General features: G+C 34.3%; 2 protein-coding genes across 2 annotated transcripts; both read right to left on the reverse strand.

Moving 5' to 3' along the window:
- Position 1: 1 nt before the first annotated feature.
- LOC113506065 lies at positions 2-14,464 on the reverse strand. Its single transcript, XM_026888923.1, has 2 exons — positions 13,291-14,464; positions 2-818 (listed from the first exon to the last, which is right to left on the reverse strand). Exons 1-2 carry the CDS (start codon positions 14,454-14,456, stop codon positions 14-16), a joined length of 1,971 nt encoding a protein of 656 aa, XP_026744724.1. The 5' UTR covers positions 14,457-14,464; the 3' UTR covers positions 2-13.
- A 4,644-nt stretch (positions 14,465-19,108) lies between these two features.
- Positions 19,109-20,004, reverse strand: LOC113506076 (putative nuclease HARBI1). Its single transcript, XM_026888936.1, has 3 exons — positions 19,892-20,004; positions 19,639-19,780; positions 19,109-19,509 (listed from the first exon to the last, which is right to left on the reverse strand). The coding sequence occupies exons 1-3, from the start codon at positions 19,892-19,894 to the stop codon at positions 19,109-19,111; spliced, it is 546 nt and encodes a 181-aa protein (XP_026744737.1). The 5' UTR covers positions 19,895-20,004.
- Between the last annotated feature and the right edge of the window lie 9 nt (positions 20,005-20,013).

Here is a 20,013-nt window from a genome sequence, read left to right on the forward strand (position 1 = left end):
GAAATTTCTTACATTAAACTATTACCTTTAACAGCTCCGTGAGAGAGTCATAATTTTCAAATTTAATACATTTTTCTTCGCCTTCTGTTACATGAACGTTAGAGCTTACAGTCTTCTTTTTTTCTATATCTATGGATAATGTTGGAGGTCTGATAAGTTCGATAGGGTCACTCATTAGCCAGTTAGGTCCCTTCCACCATAACATTTTGTGTTTTAATTCCGCTACAGATAAACCTCTTGATGCTATGTCAGCTGGATTATGCGACGATTGAACATGAAACCATTGGCTGTTATTTGTTTGTTCCAGGATTTCTACGACTCGATTTGCCACAAACGGCTTCCACCGATTTGGTTCTCCAAACAGCCATGCTAAGACGATTGTCGAATCGGTCCAGGCAAATACATTTTCAGCCGGTATTCTCATAGCTTGGCTAACGTTTTGTAGTAGTTTTGATAGTAATACTGCTCCATTCAATTCCAGCCGTGGCAGAGAAATTGTTTTTACTGGAGCTACCTTCGTTCTCGCAGCGACAAGATGTGTTTTTATCTCTTCATCTTTTGTTTTTACACGACAATATACTACAGCTGCGTATGCCTTCTCTGATGCATCACAGAATCCATGTAACGTGACTTGTTCTTTTTCATTGCTTATAGTGTTCATCCAGCGTTTGATTACTATCTCATTAACATTTCTGAAGTCGTCTCTAATAAGCTTCCATTCATTTCTCAATTCATATACGATTTCTTGGTCCCAAATCACTCCTTCTAGCCACAGTCTTTGTACTAGAATCTTTGCAGTAACTATGGCTGGTGCTATCAGTGGCGTGCACAGAGATTTTAGTCAGGGTAGGCAAAAAGAAACGGCCAAGTGCGATTCTGATTCGCGACTCTCACAGTTGGTACAAAATGTATAAAGGTTACCCATCAAATTCACGACCGTAAGAAATGATGCTTTCTCGGTGATCTATGAAACTGTTTACTCTCTAAATAACTATCAACGTTCATGCCTACAGCCGAAAGACAGACGGACAGAAGGCCAGCCGGATTTAAAATGTTGTGCGGTAAACTTTGTAGTTACCTACCTAGTGTACCTAGCCAACGTATTTGAATATTAAACTTTTACAGCTATCTTTTCGTCAGATCATTTATCATTGAATCGCAGGTAGTCAATAACGTATACATTTCTTTAAACTTTTTTCTATTGGCAACATACCTATCGTAATATTGTAACTACGTACGTAAACACGAAAATAACCTTTTCGTTGAAGTAGGTACCAAGCGGGAACCTTACCAATAAATCGTGTCAAAGGTACTAAATAGATATATTTTTGTAATTTTTTGTAAATGAGTTTAGATAAGTGAAGTAAATCTAAGTATAGTTTAAAATAAATGGATAGGGAAACAGAACAAGCGATTTCTCTGTAGGTATCTACGAGCAACTCGTTAGATTTAAATCATTATGTTTTCTACCTATTGTTTTGAACGATTGACTCACCTTCCTTAATTTATTAGATGTCTTGCGTAGTTTTGTCTATTTCAAACACTTGTTTTTATCACAGAAAAATAGTTTTAAAATCGCACTTTTTGTGTTATGAGCACACGCCGTTTGAAAGTTCACAATTATTAATCAATTTTTCACTCTTTTATCGACTTATCCTTACATATTATAAAACAAAGTCCCCCGCCGCGTCTGTCTGTCTGTCTGTTCGCGATAAACTAGAAAAGTACTGAACGGATTTTTATGCGGTTTTCAACGATAGATAGAGCAATTCTTGAGGAAGGTTTTAGTGTATAATAAGTTTAGGTTTTGTGTAAACTGACGATATTACAGCGATATTAGTTAAACATGTCGGATAAAATTAAGCCATTCGAGAGCTTTCATCGAGAACGCTGCCAAAACCTTTTGAGTTACAACAAAACAATGTATGGCGAGTTTGTACCTCTTTAATAGATCTACAAAAAAGTCTGCGGTGGTATATGTCTATCTTCCAAGGATAACCCACAATAACCATTTTTATGTGTTTTCTTAATACAGTAAAATTATTGGTTACTTACGAACCTCTTTTTAACAATACAGTATTAATCCTTATCCAAATAAATAAGTTAGATATATTATGCATGTAATATAGAACAAAATTGCCTTTTACACTACGCCAAAAATGTTAATAGGTAATGAGTTATCGTAATATGAAAATCTCCGCGCGAGAAATTAAAAATCGATGAAACGTAGCGAAGATATCGTTGGCATCTATATACTAATTGTACTATATATATACTAATTACTATGTATATACTATGTATGTATTATGTATATACTAATTGTTTGTTTGATTGTTTGTTTGAAAGCGCTAATCTCAGAAACTACTGGTTCAAATTGAAAAAATATTTTTGTGTTGAAGATACCAGTAATCGAGGGAGGTTTTAGGCTATATGTATATCATCACGCTGCGACCAATAGGAGCGAAGAAAAAGTCATAACTTATATCTTCTAACCACGCAGACGAAGTCGCGGGCAACAGCTATCCTTATCCTTATCCTTACATATTATAAAACAAAGTCCCCCGCCGCGTCTGTCTGTCTGTCTGTTCGCGATAAACTAGAAAAGTACTGAACGGATTTTTATGCGGTTTTCAACGATAGATAGAGCAATTCTTGAGGAAGGTTTTAGTGTATAATAAGTTTAGGTTTTGTGTAAACTGACGATATTACAGCGATATTAGTTAAACATGTCGGAAAAAATTAAGCCATTCGAGAGCTTTCATCGAGAACGCTGCCAAAACCTTTTGAGTTACAACAAAACAATGTATGGCGGGTTTGTACCTCTTTAATAGATCTACAAAAAAGTCTGCGGTGGTATATGTCTATCTTCCAAGGATAACCCACAATAACCATTTTTATGTGTTTTCTTAATACAGTAAAATTATTGGTTACTTACGAACCTCTTTTTAACAATACAGTATTAATCCTTATCCAAATAAATAAGTTAGATATATTATGCATGTAATATAGAACAAAATTGCCTTTTACACTACGCCATAAATGTTAATAGGTAATGAGTTATCGTAATATGAAAATCTCCGCGCGAGAAATTAAAAATCGATGAAACGTAGCGAAGATATCGTTGGCATCTATATACTAATTGTACTATATATATATTAATTACTATGTATATACTATGTATGTACTATGTTTATACTAATTGTTTGTTTGATTGTTTGTTTGAACGCGCTAATCTCAGAAACTACTGGTTCAAATTGAAAAAATATTTTTGTGGTGAATATACCATTAATCGAGGGAGGTTTTAGGCTATATGTATATCATCACGCTGCGACCAATAGGAGCGAAGAAAAAGTCATAACTTATATCTTCTAACCACGCAGACGAAGTCGCGGGCAACAGCTAGTATCAAATAACTTAAAAACCAACGACCCAGAAAACGAATTATGACAAATGAAAACAAAAATGCATCGAAAAATATTGCGGCTCACTTTACGATAATCACTGTCAAAACATAACCGCTCATGTCATCCGCTTTCTTTGTCGTGCAAAGGCAGTGTCTATTTTATCACACACACTAACAAAACGCAGACTATTTTGACATTGTGTGACAAATATGTATAGGAAAACAGACATAGACACATTGTCATGACTACGAGTCTGTCACACGCACACATGCTTAAAGTACCTACGTCACTGAGACATCGAGTTGAAGTGTCTTTCCAACGGGAAAACGGTGCCAGCGGTGGCGCACTTCGGCAAAAAAGTGTACTAATTTTGAAATATTGATAATCCTCCCTTGATAGATTATGTTACAACGTGTAATAGATAGATGGCGCTGATACGTGTTTTACGAATATTGTTTCAAAATCAAAATCAAAATCAAAATTCATTTATTCAAATTAGGCTACTAAGTAGCACTTTTTGAAGGTCAAGTTACATTGGACAGCACCCAGTTTCGCCCACCCATCACCGCTTCCTAAGTGCTTTTGCTGTGAGAGAAGAAACGGTGCAACAAACTCCCCAGCAGCACGCTGTCATTCCCATTACAAAATTATTATTATTATTATACAGAACAATAACAAAATAAGTGTCTAATCCAATACGAAATTTAACTGTAAGTACAAAGGCCAAGGTCAGCAGACCGACCAGTCACCGCAAGCAGCACCCGTTCACGAGTATGACGCAAGGGTCAGCCATCACCTCCCTCGCCATATTTGAGGGAAGGAGGTGACCCGACCCAAGACGCCACCGCAGGCAGTGACGACTAAGGGAGCATGACGTATCTGCTGCCGGCTAATAAAATAAAACTCAAAGAAAGAAATACCCCAAACGTTGATTTACCTGGCACAGCCCTGAACACGGAGGTGGCATAAATTGCTACATCATTGAATTTTATAATTAATAAAATTATACACGTCAAAATTTGAAAAAAATAATATATACGTGTATGCGTATAATTATACTAAAAATAAAACAAAATAGGTAACACAATGTTACACACATAGACTATGTCTATCAAATTACATACTAATCATACACGTCAAACATTAATCCACACTAAACCGTCCTGTGTAAATCACGGCGACCAACTATTTTCATCATTTAAATAATCATTTATTGTATAATAAGCCTTCTTGCATAGTTTATCCTTAATGGTTGTTTTAAATGAGCTAAAAGGCAGTTCCAATAAAGTGAGAGGTAGTTTATTGTAGAGGCGAACACTAAATCCCACAAATGAGTTGTGTACCCTGTGTAAACGGTGCGATGTACCAATTAACTTATGTTTATTCCGTGTATTTATACTATGTATATCACTGTTTTTCGAGTAAAAGTGAAGATTTTTTCGTATCAATAGTATATTATCTAAAATAAATTGGGATGCTACCGTTAAAATGAGGCATCTCTTTAAACCGCTCCCTAAGAGAAACTCTAGAGCCTAGCTGATAAATGGATCTGACAGCTCGCTTTTGTAAGACGAATATCGCTTCGATATCAGCCGCCTTACCCCACAGAAGTATGCCATAGGACATAACGCTGTGGAAGTAGCTGAAATAAACAAGACGAGCTGTGTCCACGTCAGTAATCTGCCTAACTTTTCTAACCGCATAAGCGGCAGAGCTGAGCTTATTCGCCAGGTAAGCAATATGCGCCGTCCATTTTAATTTTGCATCAACTGTAATGCCGAGAAAAACCGTTGATTCTACAGTCTCTAGCACTTCATTATTTATAACAATATCTGGCCCAAGATTCTTAACATTAGGCATCGCGAATTTAACACATTTGGTTTTTTTGGCATTCAAAACTAAATTATTAACTGAAAACCAATGTGTGACCCGAGTAAGTGCACTATTTACTTCTTTAAAGTCATTTCTGTTTCTGTTAACTTTAAATATTAAAGAAGTATCGTCTGCAAACAGCACAACGTCACATATGCCTTTTAAAGAGAATGGTAAGTCATTAATATAAACTAAAAATAAAAATGGGCCGAGTATTGAACCTTGGGGTACCCCTAGTTTCACAGGTAGTCCAGTGGACTTATTACCATTAACATCTACACATTGGACCCTATCACTCAAATAGGAATTAATTAAATCCAGTGATCTATTTTTGATACCATAATCGCTAGGTGGCGCTGCACGTGGACAAACGTAAAGTGAAAGTGCTCCGTAAATAAAAACCCTTTAAAAATATAAATAGTGCATAAAAGTGTATGAAACTTAGTCCATACATAAAACTTTCAGTAGTTATTAAGTCACAGTAATTGTGTAAGTGTTAATGTACAGAAAAAGTGGAAATATAAGAAAAAAAAAAAACTTTAAATTTTTGTGAGCAATGACAAAACAATACAAAAAGTGACTGTTTTCAAACTAAAACAAAGTTTAACTTTCATAAAAAACCCCTTATTTACAAACATTATAAAACAATAAACGAATCATAGTGATAAAATAATAGTAACAGTGAAAAATCGAAAAATAAGTGCCAAAGTGATTCATACAGTAATTTGAATTGCAACCGCTATTACCTGTTGTTTATGAAGTGAAATTAACTTGAACAACTCATTAAAACCCGCAAAACAGTTATACAGTACTATCCGAACATTAAAATCGTCGTATTGAGTGAAATAACAAACATTTATAAATTTACCAAATAATTTGAAAAGTTGTTTACAATTCATAAATGCAAATTCGTTTTTTCCATTAACCGTCATTGTTTGGAAATAAACCTCAACTATAGGAAGGAAAATTTGAGCTACTTTATTAATGTTGTGATGGTCAAGTGAATTTGAGGTCCGCTTTTTACTTCTACTGATGGTCATCGATCAACTGGTCGCACGTTCGAAACCAAGTAAAATTTGAAATCTCTTTTCGTATTATTAAATTTCTATACCAGTTATAAGAATGAATTTCTTTGAAAATATCACGTTTAGAACCAGCAAAACAAGGTCTACAAATCACTCACCAATATCACAAAGTGAGGAATATAATGATATGAGTGGGGCAACGCTAGATGGCGCTACTAACACATCTTTGAAATTAAATGAAGACCTAACGGACGACGAAAGTGAGCAAATTTGTCAACTCAAGCTTCAAATAGAATCCCTCATACTTCAATTAACGAATGCTCAAGAAGAAATAAAACATTTACGCTCCGAAAACCAAGACCTTAAAACTTCATTAATAACAGAAACAATGGAAGAACAACGAAATAAAAGATGTAGTACACCACCAAAATGTTCCGCACTACTGTCACCTACATTACCGTCAACTGAATATGATTTAAACAACACTGCAGCTAATATGCCTGAGGCTTCGAAGAATCTGCCAAACACAGAGGACGCATCGTTTTCTCAACGCATTTCAAAATCAACTAAACAATGTTACTCAAGTATTTATGAAAGAAGAATCCTCAAAAAATATTGTATAATAAGTAGCAATAATGTTAATAATATCTTAGAAACTGCGGAACATACTTTTGAGAATGCAAAAATATGTCATTACTGCATGCCAAATGCAAGTTTATCGGATCTTCTATCAACATTGGAAATTAAGGTTTTAAATTACACTTTTGAAGATTATTGTATAATTCTTATAGGTGAGAAGGACTTTCTTGTATCCACAAACTACGAAAAATTAGTTAACTACATGAAGAGTAAGCTCGAAACAATAACACATACTAATGTCATTATCTGCGCCCCTAATTTTAAACTGCATAACAATGTAATTCTGTTTAATAAGAGAGTTGAAGCATTTAACCATCATCTACATTTAAGTAACGAAATTTTCGAATATGCGTTCATATTTGATTCTAATAAACACCTAAAATACACATATGCCATGTTCTCCAAAAATACGGGCAAAATAAACAATTTCGGGATTTATATAATTTTTCAAAAATTAAAAAAATATATTAATTATTTAGATGCTTGTTATGTAAATTCTAACGATATTAACACAACCAAAACTACACTTACAGATAATAAAACTAATCAATGCAATCCAGGAACAATACCTTACTATTTTAAAAAAGTAAATAATAATATAAGTCCTCAGGTCTCTTTGGTAAATAATAAAATAAATAATAATTTTTCGCAGACATTACAAAATGAGAACCTAACTTCTACTTCAAATCAGCTTTTGCGTCTATAATTACCTAACAATATTGCACCAAAATATAAATGGCTTAATCGCCAAGTCCGATCTCTTATCATTAACTTTTGATAATGAACGAACACCTATAGATGTCTTGTGCGTTACAGAACACAATATGATTTTAAATGACTTAAGTATTTTAAACATTCAGTATAAACTGGGTTCTTGTTTTTGTAGAAAAAACCGACGCGGTGGATCTTGTATCCTGGTAAAAAAATCTCTACAATATATTCCATTACATGAAATTAGTAAATATTCGATTGAAAACATCATTGAATGCTCAGGTATAGAATTAACTGAACATAAAATATTAATAATTTGCATCTATAGGCCCCCGAGATCGAGTGCAGAAGATATAAATAATTTCTTTTCAAATATCAATTCTCTTTTAAGACGATTTTGTTACAATAAAAAAAGAGTAATAGTTTGCGGTGACTTCAACATTAATATGCTCAAAAAAACATATGAATCAACTACATTTCGGCAAATTATAGAAAGTTATAATTTAAAATTAGGCATTAAAGAACCGACACGATTGTCAAGTAAGACATGTATTGATAACATAATATTTAACATCAAAGGATGTACAGCAAAGGTCACTGAACTAGCATTATCAGACCACACAGCGCAGATGCTCAAATGTCCAATCAGAGCTAGTTTTATTCTTAAATCGTGGAATATGGAAAAACGTGATTATTCTAAAGAAAATATTAATAAATTTAAAGAATGCATAAATTCCCTCAGATTTACTGATGTTTTTGAGAGCTCTGAACCAAATGTAGCATTTAATGAATTTTATGACCTTTTTTGCCTGTTCTATAATCTCTGTTTTCCAACAATAGAAATAAAAATATTTGCCAAGTCACGACCGAAATGGATAACAAAGGGTCTTAAAGTATGCTGCAAACGTAAAAGGGAGCTTTTATGGGAATATAGGAAAAAACCAACGGAGTCCAACAAGTCTAGTTTCGTATCATTATCATCACGATTAAATCGCTGACGACCTCCGTGGTCGAGTGGCGTACGCACCGGTTTCAAGGTGTCGCTAGCTCTGAGGTCCCGGGTTCGATCCCCGGTCGGGTCAATGTAAAAATTCACATTTGTACATTGTCTCGGGTCTGGGTGTTTGTGGTACCTTCGTTGTATCTGAATTCCATAACACAAGTGCTTTAGCAACTTACTTTGGATTCAGAACAATGTATGTGATGTTGTCCGCATTTATTTATTATTTATTATTATTATTATTAAATCGTATTATCAAGCTTACCCAAAAGTCTCGTAATGATGAATACATTAAATCTGCTCGTAATAAATCACAAGCTACTTGGAAGATAATCAATGCTAATAAAACCAATTTACCAAAAGATCAAATCCAAGAAATAACTGTCAATGGTAATTCAATAATTGACCCTGAAGAAATCGCTAACCATTTTAATAACTTTTACATAGATCAAGACACAAGTTCTTTACCAAATCACACTAAATACCATATTCAGCCTGAATCAAGGTCAATGTTTATGTTTCCGACTATACCACAAGATGTTGATGACATAATTAGAAATTTAAAGAATACAAATAGTACCGGCTATGATAATTTATCAACCAAAATTCTGAAACATGTTTCTGTAAAACTGTCACATATTCTGAGTCATATAATTAACCTTAGTATTTTAAAGGGAGAATTTCCGAGTAAGTTAAAGTTAACAGTGATAAAGCCACTATTTAAGAAAAAGGACATATACGACATGAGCTGTTATCGCCCAATAGCTCTAGTGCCAGTTTTATCAAAGATATTTGAGAAAGTTATACATGATAGCATTTATAAATATTTTGAGGCAAATAATCTATTTTGTAGTGAGCAAGTTGGTTTTCGCAAAAACAAGTCAATTGACATAGCTGTATATAATTTTCTCCAAACTACATACACCCAAATGGATAAGGGTAAGCAAACCTGTGCACTATATATGGACCTTACAAAGGCCTTCGATTATGTAAATCACCAAATTTTGCTTGATAAGTTATGCGCCTACGGGGTCAGAGGGAATATTCATGAATTAATCAAATCTTACTTATCAAATAGAACACAAATAACTCAAGTGACTAGAGTATGTCCATATGTAAAAAAAATAGTACACTACTCATCAGCATGTAGAATGGTTACATCAGGTGTTCCACAAGGGAGTGTACTTGGTCCACTTCTCTTTATTATATATACATATAAACGACCTTCCTAAGATAACAAAATACAACACAGTTTTATTTGCTGATGATAGTACAATCCTTTTCACCGGCGACAACAGATTGCAAATGGAATCAGACATTAATACGACTCTAAACAATATTATAGATTGGTTAGAAGCAAATAATTTACATATTAATCTTGGCAAAACTAATCTCATGACATTTAGAAACAAAGTTAATAAAATTACAAACATGAACATTATTTACAAAAATGAAAATATAAATGAAGTAAATGCCACAAAGTTCCTAGGTGTAAATATAGATAATAATTTAAACTTCAAACATCATATTCAACAGCTATGCTCTAAATTAAATAAATACTCTTATGCATTGTATATACGTAGGCAAATGGTCAATAGGTCAACTTTAATTACAGCATATCACGGCTATGTTGCACCACTTTTAAAGTACTGTGTTATTTTTTGGGGCAACTCCACTGATAAAGAAGCTGCCTTTAAAGCGCAAAAGAAATGTATTCGAGCCATTACCAATATTAAGCAAACAGAGAGTTGTAAGCCATCATTTTTAGAATTAAGTATACTCACACTACCATGCATATACATATTAGAGGTTTTAATGTTCGTTAGAAAAAACATGCACTACTTCAAAAAGTTAAAAAGCCAAAGATTAAATTATAATATAAGTTTACCAGAAAACAAGACAGCACTATTTAACAAAAGCATTTTATGTATGGCTCCACGTATCTATAACCATTTACCAAAATCCGTTCGGGAAATAACAATATAGATAGATTTAAGATTAGTGTCAAGATATTATTATTAAGAAAGCATATTACAATGTGGCAGAATACCTAGAGGATAACTTAAGATTGTATAAGATTTAGATTTAACAAAACAATGTTTTATGTCTGCAGTGATTTTTAAAATTGTGTAGTTTGCATGCCTTGTAGGTGGGATATGGTCAATGTGCAGTATTATAATATTTAAGAACTTCTATGTACCCATATTCGCAAATGAATAAATGATTTGATTTGATTTGATATTCGAGTTTGCATATTAATGAGTCGTGCCGGACGCAAACCGAATGCCTTTGAAAGGTCACAGAACACGCCAATAGCGTTCTGAGAGTTCTCCCAAGCTTCGTAGATGTGTTTTAGTAAAGCTACACCGGCATCGGTAGTTGAACGTCCCTTTGTAAAACCGGTATTGCTCGCTATGTAAGAGGGTCTTGTCATTGAAATAATGTAGAAGTTGTTTTTAACATTATTTTTTCAAAAATCTTGCTGAACGCTGGTAAAATTGATATAGGTCTGAAATTACTAATATCACTTCTACTACCTGCCTTAAATAACGGCATGACTTTACTATGCTTCATTAAGTCCGGGAAGACACCTACGTCTACGCATTTATTAAAGACGACGGCTAAAGAGGGTGCAACAATGTTTTATTATGTTACTTAGGAGTTTAACCGAGAAGCCCAAAGATCTTCGGTTTTCTTTTGACTAAGTGATTAAAAACATTGGTAATGTCTAATGGAGTCACATATTCGAAACTAAAAGAAGATCACAGCTGGGCACGCAATTTCGTAATAAGTTTTTTGCATCAAGTGATGATGATTTTAAAGCACTCGTTTGTTGTTATTGGTATATCAGCAAAAAAATTATTGAAAATAGTGGCGATTTCATTAGCTTCAGTAACTAATTTTATTTTGGTTAAATCTCTAAGTTATTGTCACGTTTCGTAGCTTTGCCAGTTTCTTGATTAATAATATTCCACGTGGCTTTTACTTTATTTAAAGAGTTTTTTATTTTTCGCTGATATACTTAGACTTAGCAGAGTTACAAACCTTCTTAAAAATTTTTTGAATAATTTCTAACATAATCTATAAAATCTGTGTCAATTTATATTTTTTCATGCCATATAACTCATACAGCCTACTTCGACTCTTGTAGATACCAGTAGTGGCCCATTGGTTAAATGAGGCAGCAGAACTGCACTTGACTTGCCTAGTTTACACTTAAAAGTTACGTCAAACTCGCTTTTAACTACATTAAAAAATGCTCCATAAGCGCATTAGGGTTAGAGGAGTCCAAAAGTGATGGCCGCAATTTGGACTTGATATTGAAAACGGGAACAACGATGCGCTGTGTAAGGTCTACTGACCACCTTAATAAATTTATTAAAAAGTAACTGGGGAAAACAAGCAAGTTGGCCACAGTGGTCAGAAGTAATATCAGTTAAGAGTAATGTTTTATTTGCTTCACAACTACTAAATATATTATCTATGCAAGTTGCAGAAGAGGCCGTAAACCTAGTTGGTTCGCAAAAAAGATTCTTTAAATTAAAGGACTTGAACAAGTTCAAAAGTCGGATAGAAATTGGAGCTAATTCTAGAATATTTACATTGAAGTCCCCACAAACTATAACTTGTTTATTATTACATTTAACTTTAGAAAGCGAATCTTCCATAACAGACTCGAATAAATTAAAATCACTTGAAGGGGGTCTGTACACACAAATTATTATGTATTGCTCTAGTTCCACACAGGACAGTTCAATAGTGCGCTCGACAGAAAGGTTAACAATATCAGGACGTTCTTTACTTTTAATTTCGTTTGAAACAATAATAAGTGACCCTCCGCGAATAGCACTCTTTCTTACAAACGCACTCTGTATGGAATAATGGACGCTATTAAATACCGCCACCTCGTAGTCTTTTAACCAGTGTTCAGTTAAACATAACACCTGAACATCGTAATTTTCAATAAATAAACTTAATTCTAATTCTTTGCCGGAGAGACCTTGCATGTTTTGATGAATAACTTTCAATCCATGCAACTTCCCCGTTGTCTCTAATTGCTGTTTAAACAGCTAGATGTAAAGAAATTGTTAGTACAATTACTAACTTTTATCAAAATTCTTGGGTACATGAGTACCTGAATCTGGTATATTATATGCTAATAATTTAGCAATTCGTCGCTTACAATTACGTGACAAATACATACTGTATTGAGTCAGTTTGAAGGACCTAGAAAACTTATTTGTATCAAAGTACAATATCGAATTTCGGTTAGGCCATGTAATGTTATAAATCAATAAATTCAAATTATAAATGTGCATGTTCTGCTCATAAGTTAAACAATTAGAGTAGGGCAGTGCACAGAATATAAATTTACATTTATTTTTATCACTTAATTTTAACATTAAATCAACACAATCAATAATATCTGCTCTACTGACAGCCAGACCATTCCCAAATAATAAAATGCCAGTAGAACTTGCAGTAAACTTAGACAAAGCAATTTGTCTTGAAATTTTACAAAAACTGGCACCGGGTAAGTTTATTTTATGGATAGTAATTATGTACCTATAATATCTGAATTTCTCAGGGTAGGCAGTGTCTTTTTGTCTCTATGGATTGCACGCCACTGGGTGCTATCCACCCCAGTGGGTCAAATATTTTTTGTAAATCTGACAGAATTGTTCTTTTTGTAATGGTTGATGCTATCGGTTCTAATTGGAGTTGGTAACGAAATTCGTCTTCTCCGAAATTCCATGACAAACCCAGAGCCTTAATGATGCCGTCTAATTTAATGTCTAGATTCGCTTTTGTTGTGATTTTACTCGCATCTATAGATTTCAAAAACTTGTTATCGTCAGAAGCCCATTTCTGGAGTTCAAAACCGCCTCGTTGAAGGATAGTAATTATTTGCTTGCTGATGTCTATTGCTTTTTCTGCAGTGTCACAACCCGAAATCAAATCGTCTACGTAGAAATCTTCTCGAATTATCTTAGCAGCATCTGAATAGAGGTGGCCCTCATCTTCTGCAAGCTTCATCAACGTTTTAACTGCGAGGTATGGGGCAGATGCTGTCCCAAATGTGACTGTATTTAATCTGTAATCCTTGACTTCCGCAAGATTGCTAGAGTCCTCTCTGTTTGTTTGTATATTTTCTTCTGATTTCGTACTGACTTCTGATTGTATGTTTTTGCGACGCCAAAGTATTCTGTGGTAGTCGGTATCTCGTTTGTCTAACCTAATCATTCTATACATCTTTATAACGTCACTTGCGAAGCATATCTTATGCATCCGCCATCTCATAAATATGCTCCTCATATCTTCTTGCAATACGGGTCCTGTCATAAGCTCATCATTTAAAGATACACCGTTGTTGTATTTGCAAGACGCATCGAATACTACTCTGATTTTAGTCGTTTCTTTATCAGCTCTTATGACGGCGTGATGCGGTAGATAGACAGAACGTTTGCTGATTTCTTCTATTGGTATCTCTGTCATGTGTCCCATTACTAAATATTCTTCTAGTACCTCATCATATTCTTTCTTGAACTCTGGTGTTTGTTGCAGTCTTTTTTCCTGTTGAATTAATCGCTTCATTGCTATCTCTCTTGTATTTCCACCCGGTGATATAGGTTCTTTTGTACGGAAAGGGAGTCTGACAATGTATCTGCCGCTACTGTCTCTTGTGTAACTTTCTTCGTAGAATTTTTCGCATTGTTTTTCTTCCTTTGTATATTTTCTCTTTGTATCTTGATCTACTTCCCAAAGTGTTTTTAAGAAGTCTTCTACTATAATCTGGTGATGCATGACGAGAATTGACTCCTTTTGTTTTGTTGTATCTTCAATTTTACCGAATAGAATCCACCCAAGGGTTGTTTTTTGGTGACCCGGGCGGACCCTCGATTAGTTCATTTTCTATTATTTGGACATACACGTCGACACCTAGGAGGAGATCAATTGCGCCGGGCTTGAAATAGTTTGGGTCAGCTAGGATCAGTCCATCTAGATGAGGCCAGTTGCTTGTTCTAATAGTGTGGGATGGTAATTTGGTCATGAGTGGTTTAGACATTACGTATGTTCTAACTTCGAGATTGAAGTCTTCGCATTTTGATTCTAGGTTGAGCTGAACTACGTGGTTGATATTTTCGGGTTGGTTTAGTGTCGGGTTCTTATTGTGGCCCGTTGTGGTTGTATTCTTCTCTATCGGTTCGTGAAGAAGAGTGTGATGACGTCTTCTGCATAGTCGACAACATGTTGGAATACGACAATGCCTTACAGAGTGTCCCGGTGCAAGGCAGTTGAAGCACAGGTTGTTTGATTTGATGAATTCACTACGTTGTAACGGTGTACGGTTTCCAAATACTTTACAATGGCTGAGGGTATGTTGTTCGTTACACATTTTGCATGCCTTGTTAGTTTCGTTTGTTGTAACATGAAACGTCTTCTCTCGTATGGGAGCCGATATTGACTTTGTTTTAGGTGGTTCTGTGAGCTCCAAAGTACGATAACGGCTTTCTAGAAATTGTTTAAGAAGTTCTAGGGTGGGTAGACTATCAAGATCCTTACAATTGCTGCTTACATGGTCTTCCCAATCCTTGTGCGTTTCCCAGTCTAGTTTCTGCACTATCACAAATATTATAATTGGGTCCCAGTTATCAGTATTCACGTTTATATTGTTGAGATGATGCAAGCATTCAAGAGTTGTATCTAATAAATTCTTGATGTTACTCGAGTTATTTAACGATATCTTTTTTTGTGAAAATAATCTTCTCATAACAGCATTAATCGTTATGCGTTTGTTGCCGTACCTTGCTTTTAATGTGTCCCATGCTTTTTCATAGTTGGACTCTGTTACTTGAAAATGTTTTAATATGCATGCAGCTTCTCCCGTAATGCTTGTTTTCAAGTAATGTAATTTTTGTACGTTACTCAGGGATTTGTTCATATGCACAAGTGTATTGAATAGGTCATGGAAACACATCCAGACTTCATACTGTCCACTAAACGTAGGTAATTGAATTTTCGGCAAAATCACACGTGTTTGTTGGCAATCACTCAATATTTGCGTTGGAGCACTAACACTAGCCACTGCCGTTCCCAGTAAATCTGATTTTAACGTAATATATAATTCTTCATGTTCATAAAATTCATTATTTTCAATGTAGGGTATTTTCGCTGCGGCCGGCGCGTTGCGTATTATATTGTTGTAAGCAATTTGATACTTCTCCCAATACTCTTCTATACATTTGAGGCGAGTTTCAACGTAATTTCGCGTTAATCTAGCCTTTGGAGACTTTTTTAGATTCACTTCTGTATTCTTTAATGTCTTTGCGATATGTTCCACCACGTTCAACGCTTCTTGCACTTCCGAAACCATTGTAATTACGAAAACAGTTCAATAACTATCTTCATACGTCGCACAGTTATTACACCAATTAGTTAATTTATTTAAATCTTGCACTATTCACGCAGGTACTCAGCCGCCTTATCGGTTTCTTTTGTTCTCGGCTCTCGGTTTTAATACGTAACTCGTCGCTGTATCCGGCTCGATTTTGGACCATATGTTGATGTAGTTAAGGTTGAGTTTTCTTGTTTTAGGATTTTGAAATAAAAAGACGTGCGAACTTGACAAGGATGTATTGGACACTAAAAATGACTCATTAATGAATGCTACTTATATTACACAGTTACATCTCGAACAATAATACTGAAACTTTGTTTATTTTGAAACTGTGTTCCTAAACGAACGACATGACATTTTGTGCCGCGAAGCTCATTCAAGGACAACTTTGTTTTGAAGTGAAGTGAAGAACTCGTATTACTTTACATCTAAAAGTGTTAACGGGGTTTACAATCGCAGTTACAAAACCACTGAAGTTTAGAAAATGAGAACCAGCCACCCACAATACACAATTATGGTGGAATTCATGGAAAAGTAAGTAAATTTCATTTAATATGTTATTGTAAACATACCAGTTGATAAATGATATTTTAATGGAAAATTTAAATATACATATTATTATGAATCAAAAGGTAGTGTATTTATACAATTGGGTCATAAAAAATGGTAAGCTAAATTGATAGTTCTTTAACAAATTTGAATCAAATTGAAATAAACTTCCATGGGGTATGTATTTAATTTATGATATTTATGTAGGTCTAAAATTAAGTGTATACCAGATAGAATGGGAGACAGTCGTTTAATTATAAAATTATTTAAATTATTATAGGCATGGAGACTTGTATAAACCCAGCGGAGGCCCTCGTGGTAGACACTATGTACAGCTAAAATGGAAGGAGCTTTCGGATATGCTCAATAGTGATGGCACAGGCGACTCTAGAACAGAGGAAAAGTGGCGAAAGGTATGTCTCAAATCTTTATCCATGGTTATAGTTTCATCTCACAAGTAGAAATTCATTGCATGCATTTTATGTTGGCGTTGGGCATCCTTCTCTATTATTGGTGTGGTGTTTTTTATTCATATTAAGGTTTGGAGTGATTTCAAAAACAACGTGAAACGAAAGTGGGCCAAAATAAATAGGTCAGCTCATGGTACAGGTGGTGGGCCTGCGCTTCAATTAACATTAACCGACTTAGAACCAGGGTTATGAATATAATTGGGGTGCAGGCTGCTACTGGAATAGCCCCATACAAGAAGCTGGCTTCATACAGGTGTGATTAAGAATTTTTCTTTGTAACATTTAAAATGAGTTTAGTTTTCAATTTTTGATGCACATAATTATACAGTCACAAGCAAAGATAATTATGTTTATTTAAATAGTTACTAAAATTATAGTTTTTACCTCAGACTGATATAAGTCAAGTGTTCAACTTTTGGATTGTGTACTTATCATATTGCTCATGACTGGACATATAGTATATTTTCATAGAAATACAATAAGCTTGGTAACCATTGAAGAATTATGTGAATATTATATTCCTAAACGGGACTGAATGTGGTCAAAAGTTTTCTCTATGAGAAGGACCTACCTCTTTATAAATCCCAGAATAACAGAATAACAAAAAAGGGTCACCACTTAAGCTCTTTTTTGTTAGTATAGTTACACTTAAAATTCTTTTGCAGTGGTGCATGACTTAATCTCATGCTTTTGTTTTTACCACATTATTTATTTGAATTATGATGCTTGTTAGTCTCTTGAAGTTTGATGTTATCTGCATTATTGATTATCCTCAAGAGCAGACTTTTGATAAAAAAAAAACATAAGTAGTAGTTAGCACTGCTTTGAAACATATGATGTGTGTTCCCTAATGTAATTTTTTTATGAAAATTAGGTTGATGTTGAGGAGGAAGAGAGCTTGTCAGGTACTCATCTACAAGAAACAAACACAAAAACAATAAATGAAGTTATTGTTGATGACATACCTATAAAACTAACACCCGCTGCTGACGGTTGGTATATTTTTAATTTAAATACTTTAGATTACCTTTTGAGTTTGAAATAACTAGTACTAAATGATTTATAATTCAATCATTAAAACTAAAAACTAACACATTAAGTCGAGATAACTACCTAAATGCCCATCATTTTGCCAGATACTTGGAATACTCCGGGAACAAGTAGCCAACGCTCAATCGCTCCACCTCCACCTCCCGCGCATCCACTACCACCTTCAATAGCTTCAATGGACACACATTGGAAGCCGCCGAAGAAAAAGAAGAAAGCCGACGATGAAATTTTAAAAGTATTTAAGGAGTGTGAGGGGTCCGCAAGGCAGTATGAAAGAGAGCGTGATCGAGTTGCGGAAGAATTAGAAAGAGAGAGGATTAGACAGCGTGATGTAGAGCTGCAGTTGCAAGCTAAATGGCTGGATTTTTTTAAAGAAGCTTTGAAGGTATTGGATGCATATTTGGCGAATAAAAGTGTATAAAATCGGACATTATTTGTTTCGCCAAATATGCAACTAATAGTAAGTTATTTGGTTAGGCTTATTGTTTTGTTTGTTTATTGTTATTAAGTTTTATTTGTATATGTAGATAAAGATTAGCTTAATAAATAACTTAGACAATATATTATTTTAAGATCTTTTAATTATATTTCATAGAGAAATACTTTTTATTAAATAGTGGAATAGTATCTGGAAATTAATTTATCACAAAAGAAAAACCATTTCTACATTCAAAAACCAATTACTAAAACTTGGCTGCAAAACAGCTCTTTATGACCGTCAAAAATTCAAATTAAAATAACAGCACATGTACAGTCTCTTAGCGACAACACCGTTCTATAAAATACAATATAGAGCTTAAAAGTAACAACACGAAAATACAAATAAAAAACAATTTAAGACCTAACACTCTGTGCAATGAGTTTAAAATTACAAATAAAGAAAAAAAAATACAGACAGAGTTCTCATACAATTATTCTCTTATGACACATGGTAACACAAAACCTAGAAAAAAAATGGAAAATTAAATTAATTATTAACAATGTGTAGTCTATTGATTCTTTCTATCCACTAATATTTGTCTTAGTGTTCTACCGCGAATCAAATCATCTCTAGAACCATGATCGCGAAGAGGTTCTTCTGAAGAAACTGCTGATATTCCTAATTCTAAAGAATCTATGACATCTTCTTCAGGATCGGGCACCATAAAATCTATCGCTAAGTTGTGTAGAACGCTACATGCCATAATTATAGTTGCACATCTTTCGGGGGTGTAGTGTAATGTCCGGTCCTTACAAAGGCATCTCCACCTATTTTTAAGTGTACCAAATGTATTTTCTATTACAACTCTGGCTTTCCCATGGATGGTATTATATTTTGCCTCTGGCGTACCTTCAGGAGCATCTGGGATTGGTGTCATCATCCAAGGCCTCTGTGGATATCCAGAATCACCTGGATTTTTTTTATTTAAAGAATAAGTTATTAAAAAAAATCTGTAAATTTTAATTACTGGAACTTGCCTGCTGCCCTAAGTATTTTGCAACATATCTTTTTCTAATTGGTTAATACATTTTTACCTACCTAAAAACCAAACTTGTTCATTATTTTTATTTATGTCCTGGATATATCTATTGGCTTGACTATTTTCCCAAATAAATGCGTCGTGGGTAGCACCTCCATATTTTGCATTAACATTAATAATTCGGCATTCACTGTCACATATCTGAAATGTAAAAATGTGGATGAAGATGCAACTGTACAACATAATTATTGTAATTAATTAATTGTTAGGCCATCGGTGCTGAGTGAGGTATATTAAAATTTAATATCTCACCATTTGCACATTCAGTGAGTAGAAATGCTTTCTGCAATAAAATAAATGCTCAATGTCTCTTTTTGGAGTGAATATATGAAAATGAGACCCATCTATGCATCCTATTACTCCAGGGATGCCAA

This window comes from Trichoplusia ni, chromosome 28 (genome assembly GCF_003590095.1).
Source record: "Trichoplusia ni isolate ovarian cell line Hi5 chromosome 28, tn1, whole genome shotgun sequence".
NCBI classification, from domain to species: domain Eukaryota; kingdom Metazoa; phylum Arthropoda; class Insecta; order Lepidoptera; family Noctuidae; genus Trichoplusia; species Trichoplusia ni.